This window comes from Podarcis muralis, chromosome 14 (genome assembly GCF_964188315.1).
Source record: "Podarcis muralis chromosome 14, rPodMur119.hap1.1, whole genome shotgun sequence".
NCBI classification, from domain to species: domain Eukaryota; kingdom Metazoa; phylum Chordata; class Lepidosauria; order Squamata; family Lacertidae; genus Podarcis; species Podarcis muralis.
Window position 1 is genome coordinate 54,248,735 of NC_135668.1, and position 13,995 is coordinate 54,262,729.

General features: G+C 50.2%; 1 protein-coding gene across 2 annotated transcripts in view; it reads left to right on the forward strand.

Annotated features, from left to right (window-relative positions):
• Positions 1-12,559, forward strand: part of FSCN1 (fascin actin-bundling protein 1) — a 42,062-nt gene extending 29,503 nt beyond the window's left edge. The window contains exons 2-5 of one of the 2 annotated variants that reach the window (XM_028707245.2): positions 3,872-4,028; positions 5,735-5,859; positions 8,785-8,952; positions 9,481-12,559. In XM_028707245.2, coding sequence (XP_028563078.1) covers positions 3,872-4,028; positions 5,735-5,859; positions 8,785-8,952; positions 9,481-9,683 — 653 coding nt within the window. In that variant the 3' untranslated portion in view covers positions 9,684-12,559. The remainder of the gene's footprint in view (positions 1-3,871; positions 4,029-5,734; positions 5,860-8,784; positions 8,953-9,480) is intronic. The other variant, XM_028707246.2, reaches the window with a different exon arrangement.
• The last annotated feature ends 1,436 nt before the right edge of the window (positions 12,560-13,995 follow it).

The window sequence follows — 13,995 nt, forward strand, 5'->3', positions numbered from 1 at the left end:
GCCCTACCTGGAGACACCAGGGCTGCTTGCAGGGCAGATGCTCAGCTGCGGCCCTTTCTATCCGGTGGGTGCTGCTAACAGCTCAGCCCAGCCATAGCAGCTTTGGTGCTTCATACAAACCAATAGTCAAGGATGGAGACTTGTTGAGTCAGTGATATTGCCCTCCTCTTCTCTTGCTGGAACAGAGAGGAGCAACCTCCTTCCCATTCCTTAAAGCTGCCTCTTATTCCCAAGGCAACCCAGCAGCTGCCTTTGTGCTGTGGAAACGGCTCAGGTCTTTCTCTTCTCCCCCCCTCCATTGCAGCTGTCTTCCCTTTCCCAAAGCTGTTTTTGGCCGCCTCTCTCCTGCATCCCAGATTGCCCCCAGAAGGGAGATCTCCTTACTCCCCTCTCCTTCCCCCTTAGATGAGCCTGCTAGGTCAGGCCAGGAGCCCATCTAATCCAGCCTCCCCTTCTCTCAGGGGCCAACCAGATGCTATTCAGGAAACCCTCAAGCAGGTTTTGAGCGCATGAGCAGCGCACTCTCTTCCTGGGGTTTCCACAACTGAGATTCAGAAGCATTGCTTCCTCCAGCTGTGGAGCCAGGGCAGAGACATCCTGGCCAGTAGCCATCAATAGCCCTCTCCTCCTCCATGCATTTGTCTAATCTTCTTCTAAAGCCATCCAAGTTGGTGGCCATCATGTGGCAGGGAGTCGATAACTCTGCACTGCATGAAGGAGGACTTTATCGGCCCTGAAGCTTTGTTGGGTGTCCCCGAGTTAGAGTGTTAGGAGGGAGGGAGGGAAATATCACTTTCTCCGTGCTGCGCATCAATGTACAGTCATACCTCGGGTTACAGACGCTTCAGGTTGTGTTTTTTTCGGGTTATGGACTGCCAAAACCTGGAAGTACCAGAACGTGTTACTTCTGGGTTTCGGCAGTCGTGCATGCGCAGAAGCACTAAATCGTGCTTTGTGCATGCACAGAAGCGCCGAATCGCAACCCGTGCATGCGCAGACACACTGCTGTGGGTTGCAAACGTGCATTCTGCGCGGATCACATTCACAACCCGAGCGTCCGCTGTATAAAGTTCTTCCATGACACCTCACCCTTGCCTTTTCTCTCAACTAAAATGCTTCAAGTTTCACAGAGAATTTGCCAGCAGGGGCACTTAGGAAACATTCAGCCCCTCACCTGGTTGGTGAAGCAAAATGATTGGAATCTGGCCATGGTTTTTAATATGATTTGCACAAATGGGCCCCTCCTGGCCATGACGGCATTTTCAGTTTTGAGAAATCTCTCTGCTGTGCCCCAGGCTTCTAGCCATGTGCCTTTAGAAAGACAAGCCTCTCTTTGCTGCCCCCTCTCTTGAGAAGGCAAGCTCAGGCGCATCTGCCTTAAGGGGCCGGGGGTCCCCATCTCAGCAGAACTTTGCCGTGGCCTCAACCGCAGACCTCCCTGAGCGAGCCTTGCAAATAGGAACTAGCTGCAAGCATGGGGGGGAGCTGGGGGGGCGGGTTCGGCACCCTGCTAGGGCGAAACATGTTTCTTTTCTGAACTGATAGTAATTATTCCCAAATTTGCACCTCTTATGTGCAAATTAGAAGATGCAAATCTGTTTGCTCTTTTTGTCTAAGTGGCCACCCAGTGAAATCTGGGGACATAATTCTCCTGGCTTTGCTGGCAGAGAGATGCAGAGCAGATGACCAGCTTTGCCCAGGTGGCGTCCAAAGAGAGGCTTTTGTTTCCTGGGCATCATTTCCAGCAGTGATGCTTTTTGGGAAGCCCTTTTAGAAAAAGCTCCCCCGGTCCGGGTTGTGTGGAGCCCCTGACAGTGCAGCCTCCTCGACCCCCACATCCCATTCCTCCCCCTTCCTCCCTTCTACATGACTTCTGCATTCTTTGACTGGCCTAGTTAGCTCTGAAATTCCAGCTCCGAGATGTGAATGAGCCCCAGCTGTGGAGAGGGAACTTGAAAGGCAGCTTGGGGCTGCCTTGGGGGATGGGAGGGGAGCTCGGGTCCACAGGATGGGGGGCCACATGCAGACATGGAGGGGGGGACTGCGGTCTGCGCAGCCCCAGGGAGAGCAGATTTGGGGGGCCTCCAGCTGTTCTGGTTGAGAGTGGCTTCTCCCATTTGGCAGATGAAAAGGTTCCTACGTTCTTTAGGGTTGCCAGACCTCCAGCTCTGACCTGAAGTCTGCAGGTGGGTGAGAAAGCCCTTAATAAGAATTTAAAAATCGCCAAGAAGACGTGCATTGCAGCTTGCAAACCTTCAGATCAGGAGCTGGCTGCAAATTCTAGCATAGAATCATAGATTCAGAGTTGGAAGGGCCCCTTTGAGTCACCTAGTCTAACCCAAGCACCCCCAACTTTCGACCCTCCAGATGTTTTGGACTACAATTCCCATCATCCCTGACCACTGGTCCTGTTAGCTAGGGATGATGGGAGTTGTAGGCCAAAACATCTGGAGGGCCGCAGGTTGGGGTGCCTGGTCTAACCCCTTGCAATGCAGGAATCGCAACACTCAGCGAGATCTGCGCTCCTCTGCTTCCTTCTCCCAATTAACCTCCGTCTCCAGGGTCCATAACATCTAGGTATCAGGTTTGGGCCCGAAAATCTCAGGGGCTAGAATGCTCCTTACCTGGCAACCCTACACCGTTGACTCCACTTCTTTCAGGGTTGCATTCTCAGCCACAAAACGGATTTTCACAGTTGCTGTCCTGTTCCGTTGCTTTCAAAATGAGGCTCGGGACTTTCAGTGTCTTGTGTGAAACTTTGTGCTTTTGCTGACTTCCATGTTGAAAATGCCGAAGCATCAGGATGGCTCCCAAATTAATTCCATGCGTGTGTTTGTGGAGGCACGGTGGTTCAGTGTGGGAATGATGCAAAGAACCAATGTGGCGTTTGGCCTGATGGGAATCTGTGTCTCCAATGACTAATAGCAAGGAATGCGAGGGAACTGGATCCTACACTTGAAAGCTCCAGGGCCAGTGGAACCCCAGAAGGCTCCACAGCAGGGGCTGCCAGCGTGGCGCCCAGGGGCACACTGCTACCCCTGATGCTTGCACAACCCCCACCCCTTGGTCAGGCGGGGGTTTGCCTTTTTCCTCACTCAGAAATCCCAGGGGCCCCAAGAAGGCTGGTTCCTGTGGGAGGGAGTTCCGCAGTTTTAACCATGTGCTGAATTTTCCAACGCTCGTCTTCACTGCATGTGCTCTAGAACGGGGTGTTTGCATTGCAACTCTGGAAAACATGTGTGGAGGTGGAGACTTGCCCAGCTCTGGAAAGCTGTTTTCTCTCTCTTTCTGTTTCTTTTTCTTCTTTTTTTTTATTATCCTGCATCTGCTGACGAAGCAACTTTTGCCTTGGCTTCCTCTCTCCTGGGAGCCCTGCTTGTTATGTCTAGCTCTCGCAGCAAACAAGAACCTCCAAGGCTGCTCCCGGCTGCGCCAAGGACTTGAATTTTTGGAAAGCCAGAGTTAGCTACTGCCTGAAGTCCCACGCTCTGGGATGGGGGCCCCTCTAGGCCGGGGTCTTCATTTTTGTGTCTCTTTGGACTTCGAGGCCCCTGGTGCTCCCAGACCAGGTCTTCTCTGAGTCAGCTTGGCTGCAAACACAGCCCAAAGTGGGTGGTAAGGGAACGTTGAAAATAACGGCTGAGGTTTCATTTTGCAAGGCATCCTTAAGGCGGCTCCAGGCTCCTCTGAAATGCTCTTTACAGCAAGCTGTAGTTGCGCCTGGGTGTGCCACGATTCGCAAGCAAGTGTGCACAGTTCTACTTAGTACAAGAAGCAGAGTACAGGGGTCTAGGCCTCCCAATATGTTTCATGGTTGACGGAGGCCATTTCTCTCTCTCTTTCTGTCTTACTCCCTTCCCTCCTTTCTCAGGAATGGACCTTTCTGCCAATCAGGATGAGGAGAGCGATCAGGAAACCTTCCAACTGGAAATCAACAAAGATACTAAGAAATGCACCTTCCGGACCTATACTGGGAAATACTGGACCCTGACCTCCAATGGGGGGGTGCAGTCCACTGCCTCCACTAAGTGAGTCCTCTTTTAGGCAAATGGGTCTGAATGAGCTTTTGGGGCATCCTTGTCATCCTGTGAATAGTTTAGAATAAGAGGTTTTTCGGGGGTTTTAAAGGTTGTGATGTGTTGCCGTTGCTGTTGTTTTTTTTAACTTATTGAGTGCCATAATTTCTATACCCCATTTCTTTTTTAAAAAGAAAACAAATTGTAGTGGTGAACAACACAAAATCAACCACAACATTATGTCAATAAAACAAATATGGATTGCATCATAAATCATAGAGGAGAGTAGGGCATCAGCAGAACCGGATCACTCTTCCAGGAAAGACGGAGTGAGCAGGTGAATTTCAAGCAATACGGTAGGTTCCTGTCTGGTGTTTGCTGGAAGCGCATTCGAAGTAGGCAGGTGCCACCACACTAAAAGCCCTGGTCTCAATGAGCATAAGACAAACCATGGGATGGGGACGAGGAAAGCCTTTGAATTCGATCCGTTCCCCAGTTTATGAATAGAGAATGTGGCGCGCTCTCTCTCTCTCTCTCTCTCTCTCTCTCTCTCTCTCTCTCTCACACACACACACACACACACACACACACACACACACACACAGAGTCTTGTGGCACCTTCAAGAATTATCATCCTTATGGCATAATCTTTTCTTGATTACAGTCTACTTAATCAAATGCAAGTAAACAAAAGCAAAGTCCATGAAAGCTTATGCCATAATAAGTTAGTATTTGAAGCTGCCACAAAACTCTCTTGCTGGTGTCGCTGCGAGAGGCTAATGAGGGATACCTCTCTGGAAAGAGAAATCTAAGCTTCCTTGAAATTGTCACCTGAGTCTGAAAACCTGATCACCAGGGAAGATCCAGGTGGCTTGTAAAATTCCAGCTGCTGCCATACAATGCTGTCTTGCCCGTGTGCCGGCCAACCACTTGCTTTCCTCTGTGTGGATCGAGGCCGGCTGCATATTGCTGCACAAAGTGTAGGGGCCCCACTTCTCCCTGTGGGAATGTTCAGGGAGGCAGGAGAGGATATATTGTTTATTAATATCCTTCCTAACTTACGCTAGCAAGTTCCTTTACTTAGCAGAGTTTTACTTTGCCCTTTTCAACACACGGCAGGTAGCTGGTTGCAGGCTTTTGTAAGCCTCTCAATATTAGGTTCCTGGTAAGTTCCCTTATATCTCTCTTAAAATAAAAAAACATGCCATAATATTGATTAAAGTATATAAAAGAAGTTTACTCACATCAGTTCACAGTTGGATCCCTGAAGGCAGACTTAGTTACAAAGTATATACATGTGGATCTATCCCATATGGGGACAATCCCAGTGCATCTCTAGCTAAAAACCTGCTCCAACGACGAGGAAGTCAAAGACAGAGATAGTTCTGCTTGCCTTGTCCCTTTTGTTACCTGCACAGGTAAGGCCACGCCCACCTCTAGTCACATGCAAAGGATGTATGTCCCAGCCAGGAGGAAACAGGAAGTTTTCGACTGGCTAGACCAAACATTCCCCTGCATGTCCACTCTAGGAAAACAAGGAATGTTGTACTTGGCTGCTACGTATGTATCACACCCCAGACTCCCTGTATGGAAAGCGAACCCCAGAGCAGCTGAGTCAGGGGATCCAAGCTGTGTGCGTACACTTCCCCACCCCAAAAGAATAAAACCTTAATGGCTGGCCTGTTGCTTCTCACGCTCATGCGCTCTCTCTGCCACAGCAGGAATGCCAACTGTTACTTCGACATCGAGTGGTGCGATCGGCGCATCACCCTGAAAGCGGCAAATGGCAAATACGTCACAGCGAAGAAGAATGGGCAGCTGGCCGCCACGGTGGAGACAGCCAGTAAGGATTCTTTGGCTCTGGAAGTGGGGGGAGTTGGGGGGGGGCTTAGGTCCATGGGATGCCCAGGGTGAGTGACAGACAAGACCTTATTGCCCTAGACTAGAGATGGGGAGCCTGCAGGACTCCTCCAAATGAGGATGGATCCCACCCCCCCATCATCCCTGACCATTCACCCATTCCCAATTCCGATACAAGAATCCAATGTCTCTATTCAGACCAGGTCTCTCCATGGTTTTAAGTTTGGTAATAAGTTGCAGTACCTGGAGCCGAGGGGGTTGGGGGCCCAGCAGCAAGGTGCCCCTCCCCTGCCTGAAACCACAGTCCTTTGATGCAGATGAGGTTCACCATCAGCCTTGCATGCTCTCCCTGAAAAGCTACAACCTCTGCCATCTTCTGGCTGAGTATTACTATTTTTAAAAAGCTTGTATCAATCAAGCCTGCAATAAACCCAGATGCCAACTTTACTGCCACATACACCCGGATGCGGGTGGCGCTGTGGGTTAAACCACAGAGCCTAGGGCTTGCCGATCAGAAGGCCGGCGGTTCGAATCCCCACGACGGGGTGAACTCCTGTTGCTCGGTCCCTGCTCCTGCCCACCTAGCAGTTCGGAAGCAAGTGCAAGTAGATAAATAGGTACCGCTCCAGCGGGAAGGTAAACGGCGTTTCCATGCACTGTTCTGATTTCGCCAGAAGCAGCTTAGTCATGCTGGCCACATGACCTAGAAGCTGTACGCCGGCTCCCTCGGCCAATAAAGCGAGATGAGCGCTGCAACCCCAGAGTCGTCTGCAACTGGACCTAACAGTCAGGGGTCCCTTTACCTTTACACCCGGACAACACCATTACTGGCCCCAACAACATCAAACATACCATCTCAGGACTATTTAATTGCTCATCTTCTAACATGGTGTATGCCATCAAATGCCAACAGTGCCCTTCAGCTCTCTCTATTGGACAAACAGGCCCAACCCTACGCCAAAGGATAAATGGACATAAATCTGACATCAGGAATCACAAGACAGAAAAACCAGTAGGAGAACACTTCAGTCTCCCAGGACATTCTATTCAAGATCTCAAAGCAGCTGTCTTATTACAAAAGAATTTCAGAAATAGAGAAGAAAAAGAGAAGTTGCTGAATTGCAACTTATTACCAAACTTAAAACCATGGAGAGACCTGGTCTGAATAGAGACATTGGATTCTTATCTCATTATACATGATTAAGCTATTTTTGGCCATCTCATCCCTTGCTTTTCCCCCGTTAACAGTCGTCAACAGGTTTACCACACCTATTAGCCAATCACCCATTCCCACCACCCTTCTGAGTAATACCCCTCCCCACCCTCTCACTATATTTAAGGGTCCGGTGACTTCTGTTTCAGTGTATCTGAAGAAGTGTGTATGCACACAAAAGCTCATACTAGGAAGGAATTATTTTTATTTTGTATCAGTCAAATCTTTAATACGGTCACAGACCTGCATAAGTAGAGGGGGTGGTACAGTCATTTAGAATCTATAAAATGTTTTGGAAAGCTCAAAAGTATTAAAACAGAAGGTATATCTAAAAGACTATAAGAATCTAAAAGAAGGGTTAGGAACGGATATGAAAGAGGATAAATGGTTAGTATATAAAAGACTACAACTATCAATTTAGAGAGCACTCTGATGTGAGTGTTCATTAAATCTAGTTTGTGGCACAGGTCATCATCCGTCGGATCTTGAGCGCTTCTGTGAAGAATCCAGAAACGTATGTTGTAGCAGGATTGGTATCTGGTAGCAAGCAGGGAGACATAAAATTGTCCTGTGCACTCGGGGTACTTGCAGAGTCGTGGGGAGATGAGGCTAATACGAATACGAAAAGCTTGTATACAGTGGACGCTCGGGTTGCGAACGTGAACCGTGCGGGATGCACGTTTGCAACCCACAGTGTTTGCAACCCATGTATGCGCACACATGGGTTGCGATTCAGCGCTTCTGCACATGCGCAAAGCGTGATTTAGCCCTTCTGTACATGCGCGACCGCTGAAACCCGGAAGTAACCCGTTCTGGGACTTCTGGGTTTCGGCGGTCCATAACCCGAAAAAATGCAACCTGAAGCCTCTGTAACCCGAGGTATGACTGTATTTCTATCCGCAAAGGTATCGAGGCTGCATGTGGTGATTAAAAAGCCAGTGTCAAAATGGTGTCGTGATAACAGTAAGAAGGGAATTTCCGAGCAGCAGAATCGAAGGCCAGGAAATGCCCCGAGAAAGAAGAATGCCGCCTCCTTTTTAATCGCTGGCAAAACTTAAGAGGGGAAGCGCTTCCTTGGCATAACTGAATCCCGTTTTCCCGAGGGTTCTTCCTTCCTCTAAGACAGTACCAGAGTCTGACTGAGCCCAGCCAAGAGCGTCTGCCTGGTCCAGGACTGCTCTGGCATCTGCAAGAGTGGGCCTTCCCCAACATGGTACTCTGCAGCTGTTTGGGGACTACAGATCCCATCAGCATAGCCCTGCTCCCCATCATGGCTGTTGGGGGGGGGCTGCTGCTTAGAAGGAAGGTAACCAACCTCTGGACTTCTCTCGGAAGAGAGCCTCTGAGGGTCAAAGCGTCTGGGTAGGATCTCATGGGAAAAGGTATATTGAGGCCCCAAGCTATGCAAGGCCTTGGAGGTGAAAACAGAGCACTCAAGTCTCTATAGAGTCGTAAGGGATCGTGTGGGTCATCTAGTCCAACTCGCCCTGCAGTGTAGAAATCACAACTTAAGCTTCCCTGACAGAGGAGCATCCAGCCTCTGCTTAAAAACCTCCAAGGAAGGAGAGTTCGCCGCTGTCCAAGATCTTTTGCCGCCAGGAAGTCCTTCCTGCTGTTTAGTTGGAATTTCCTTGGCCTGCAATTCGAACCCGTCTCCCGGGGCATGACCCTCCTTCTGTCTTCCCTGGCGGACAGGTGAGACGGAACACTTCCTCATGAAGCTGATCAACCGGCCCATCATCGTTCTGCGGGGCGAGCATGGCTTCATCGGCTGCCGGAAAGTGACAGGAACCCTGGATTCCAACCGCTCCTCCTACGACGTCTTCCAGCTGGAGTTCAATGACGGGGCCTACAACATCAAAGGTAGGGAACTCCTCCTTGGGGTGAGGGGCTTGGCTTTGGTTCTGCTAGCCCAGGGTTTCCCAAACGTGGGCCTCCAGCTGTTTGTGGACTACAATTCCCATCATCCATGTCCACTGGTCCTGCTAGCTAGGGATGATGGGAGTTGTAGTCCAAAAAAAAGCTAGAGACCCATGTTTGGAAAACTCTGGGCTCTAGGCAGGGCTGCATTGACGTTCCACAAGAATGTCTGCTTTCCTTCTGAAAAGAGGAGCCACATTTCTCACCCTCTGTGTCCCCCAAGGTACCTCTGCTACAGGCATGGCCAAACTTGGGACTACAGTTCCCATCATCCATGACCTGTTAGCAAGGGATGATGGGAGTTGTAGTCCGAAAACAGCTGGAGGGCCAAGTTTGGCCATGTCTGCTCTGGTACCACATTGCTGGACTACAACTCCCAGCAACCTGACCCTTGGCCTTGCTGGGCACTGGAGTTTCTCTCAGCCCCCTCTGCAGGAGCAGCATGACCCCCTTTCCCTTCTCCGCTTCCAGATTCCACTGGGAAGTACTGGACGGTGGGCAACGAGGCCTCTGTCTCCAGCAGCAGCGACACGCCGGTGGACTTCTTTTTCGAGTTCTGCGACTACAACAAGGTGGCCATCCGAGTGAACGGGAAATACTTGAAGGGCGACCACGCCGGCGTCCTCAAAGCCTCTGCCGACACAATCGACCCCTCCACCCTCTGGGAGTATTAAATGCACTTTAGCACTTCCCTCTCTCGCTCCAAGCTCTCCATCCATCCATCCACCCCCCCTCTCCCTCCCTCTCTCTGTGTCTCCCCTCTTCGCTTTCAGTTGCCAATTTCTCTTGTTTTCCCTGTTCGGTTGCCTCCCTTCCTAAAGCAGAGAGGCTCCCTTCCCCGCCTGTCCTGCTGCTTCTCTCCCGCCGTAGAAGTTTTGGGTTGATCTTGTCTCTTTGAAACTGGAAAAATGTAATTAACCTGCAGGAAACTGTGCACTTCTTGCAGGGTGCGTGTGCGTGTGTGTATGTTGCTTTGTTGGAATACCAAACTCGGTCCTCTGAATTTGAAAGGGAATAAATCCCGCTAAAGTAGAGCAGCCTCTGTCGCCCCCTTTATTGGCATCTCCCCTGATGCCATATATGTGGGGCGATTCTAGTATTGACCTAAGCCAAGAAGCTAGTTTAGTGAAGCCTCTGCTGTTTCCGCTTTCTGCTTTCCTGGCTGGGACTTTGTGTCTCAAGGGGAGTCTTATCTTGGTTCAATGCTGGCCATGTGGATAAGCCTGAAAAGGGCTTCTCCCTTCTTCTGTAGCCGGTCAGGATCTGTCCGTCTCTCTTTCCTCCTTGGCTTTTTCATAAACACTTTTCCTTACTCAGGCAGAGAAGTCTTCTCCTGGGACACCCTGTCCCTCCATGAAGTGTCAGGGGGGACAGCCAGATGGACTGTCTGTGTGGGTGATAAGTCCGAGAGTCAGTTTAGAGACCGACTTTGGCCAGCGAGTTAAGTACAGTTACTGAGGACTAGAAACTTTGCCCACGTTTTTAAAAATTAGCGAGCTGCTTTTGGTGGACCACTGCTAAGTCATTCATCTCGTCGGGGGCTGAGCTTGAGGAAGAGCTCACCCTCCGTTGCTCTTAAGTGCCCAGGGAGCATCTCTTGAGTGAAAAGGCTTGAAAGAACCGCACTGACAAAGCTGTGCCACTGCCTTACTCTCCCTCTCTGTGTCCCTCGGGTGCTGCAAGTTGTTGTTAGAGCCCAGATCCTCCCCTCTTTTATATTACTGTCTTTGATATCTCGAAATAATAATAGAAGGGATCACAGCTACCTGTGAAATTACTGCCTGTCCATGACGGCATCTGATAGATGTCAAACTGCACACCTGATCTGCACCAGTCCCTCTTTCTTGCCTCTGATAGGGGGTGGGGGCCGTGAGAGACCTTTATTTTACTCCTCCGTGCCTCCCAACAAGGAGCAGTTGGCCCCAGAGCCACGGACGGCGTTGTTTCCCTCTTCTTAAGTGACCCTCTCCTGGCTGGGACTTTGTGTCTCAAGGAGAGTCTTATCTCAGTCGTGTTTGTGGGGGGGGGGGGCAGAAGCAGAGCTCTGGGCTGAGGAAGAGGCCAGGGAAGGTGGTGAAAGGGGGGTGACACCCACATTGCAGAGGTCTTTGAGAAGGAGGCTCTCTACGCTTTTCAACCGCTTCCTGGACTCTGTGGGGGAAGCGAGTTGCCGCTCTCGATTCACAGGAATAGACAGCCTTTTTAAAAATTAGCAGCCTTTGCACAGTAATAGCACAGCACATTTCCTCCCCCCACCCCCAAATATAACTGGAATCTCTGCCCTACCCCTTCACCAAGCGGTCTTTCGGAATTGAGGCATCGCTCTCCCATCTTGGGAGCTACCTCTTCTCTGCCCCCCCCCCGCAGCCCCTCACGTGCCTCTTCCAGGGTTTCCCCCCAAGGCTGCTCTGAACCCCCTCTTGCCCCCCAGCTGATTGCTTGTGGGGTTCCTGGGGCGACCCAAGGTGACCAAACAGCGTCTTTCTTGTCTATTTATATATGCTCTCTCCGAAGAGCCCACCTCCACTGTCTGTACTAGATTTGCAGTATTGTATAATCCATTTGTAGCGTGTTGCTTAACTGTTCGGGAGTTTGGAAAAAGTCTTGTGTACCTTGGTTTGTTCTTCTGGGCTGCCTTTTTTGGGGTCCCCTCCTTTCCCTCAGCCAACCCGGGGCCCTCCAGAGGTTTGGCACCCCAGCTCCCATCTGCCGCAATGTCATTCAACCATGTTGGTTGGGGCAAGTGGTCCAAAAACATCTGGATGGCGCCAGCTGTGGCTCTTTGCTTGGGCAGCCTCTGCCTGTTCCAGCACCCCGATTTCTCATGCAATGCATAGGGAGGAAAAGATTCCCTTTGTGACTGAACTCCACCTGACCATCAGCCCCAGTGCAGCCACGGCTGGAGCCCGCCTGGGTTTTCCTGTTGCCGAAATTCAAAGCACCAGCCCACCTTTTGATCCAGGCGGGAGGACGCTACAAGCCTTAAACGTGCCACGCACCCTTTGCCACCTTCAGGGGCCTTTTCTGCACTTGGTGCTAAATTCTGGAGCAACTGGAATGATTTGCCTTACGAGGAAAGGAGGGTCACTTCTGGGATGGCCCAGGAGCTCTGCGTGGATTTATCGGGACATTTTGGGAGTGGTGAAGTCCAGGGAATTCTCAAGGGAAACACACAGAGCTTTGGGGAAAGGGGGCGGCTGCCGGGGGGCTGAGTGTCTGCCACCACCACCCCAATCCTTCAATACTTGCTGGCCTTCATACTTCATGCTGCACCCCCACCCCAAAACCCCTTATTTCATGGATGACTGTTTGAAACTTGTAACCCCAGCTGGCTTCTCCCATGTAACGATTTTTTAAAAGCCGAGAATCCTCCTTGCCTTCCTTCCTTGGCTGTTGTGGCTCTGAAAAAAACAACTACTCACGTTCTGGTATATTTGGTTCAAGTTTTTTTTCTCCTTGATATTTTTTTTTTGTAAGTGCCATTTGTATAACAAGCTTCAAATGGAGAAGTGACAAAAGTAAAAACCTGCATTCAGATAAGGAACAAAAATGTGTCGTTTCTCTTCTTTTCCCCACCCCCCAAAAAACCCTCCTATATCTATATCTATATACAGTGGTGCCTCGCAAGATGAAATTAATTCGTTCTGCGAGTTTTTTCGTCTTGCAAATTTTTCATCTTGCGAAGCACGGTGTCGGAAAAGTTTGGAAAAGCTTCAAAAATCACCAAAGTCTTCAAAAACCTCAAAAAAGGCTACCACACCGCGTGATATGAGTCACAACTGTATTAACGGTTTTAAGAAAAAGGAAACAAACTTGCAAGATGTTTTCGTCTTGCGAAGCAAGCCCATAGGGAAATTCGTCTTGCGAAGCAACTCAAAAAACCAAAAACCCTTTCGTCTTGCAAGTTTTTCGTCTTGCAAGGCATTCGTCTTGCGAGGTACCACTGTACATACCATAAGTGTTTCTGGTTTGACTAAGCACACTTCAGAAATCCTACAAAGCTGATGCTGGTCAGTACAGACCAGCGTTTCCCAAACTTGGGTCTTCAACTGCTTTTGGGCTAGAATTCCCATCATCCCTGACCCAGACTGGTCTTGCTAGCTAGGGATGATGGGAGTTGTAGTCCAACAACTGCTGGGTTAGACAGTACTGAGGAGATGGATCCACACCCTGGCTCTGTTTGAGACACCTTTTTCCATGGGACAAGTCCTGTTGAAGCGCAAGTCCAAGTGCTCCATTGCCCTGGCTTTTCGTTTCGGTCGGTGAGCGCTGAACATGCTCCGTTCCCATTGCGATGTGTTTGGGCCTTTCCCCCTTCAGGTCCCTTAAAATAAAAATGCCAAATCCCCGAGTTCCTCAAAGCCTGCGGATCACTTCCCTCATGCACGACTCCTGCTATTTTGACCCTGTAAGCATAGATGTGAACTCCTAAACACCCGAGGCAGAACATTCAGGGGGCATTGCAGACCCTACCTGTTTGTGGCTTGACTAAGCCCACCTGCATGTTATAAGATGGACACCAAGGATCCCCATCCCAGAATGCAAGAGCCACTCCTGCCAGCTGCTGCCAGGACCCCTCCAGCCCATAAGCATCCCCTGTCAGTACGCCTTTCAACTGATGTCAGCGACTGGGCTCCATAACTGGTTCTGCCCCGACTGGGCTAGATGACTGGAGCACTTTCAGAGACCTTCCAGACTCAGCAGAGTATAAATAACATGGAAGCTAGCTGTGAAGCATAACTCCTTTTACAGTGGTGCCTCGCAAGACGAAATTAATTCGTTCCGCAAGTTTTGTCGTCTTGCGATTTTTCCGTCTTGCGAAGCACGGTTTCCCATAGGAATGCATTGAAAATCAATTAATGCGTTCCTATGGAAACCAACTTCAGACCAGGTCCGGGGACAGTCTGTCCCCCGACCTCTTCTGAAGGCTGGGGGGGGGACCAAGGGCTTTTCTTCCCACCCCCAGCATTTTAAAAAGCCCCGGGA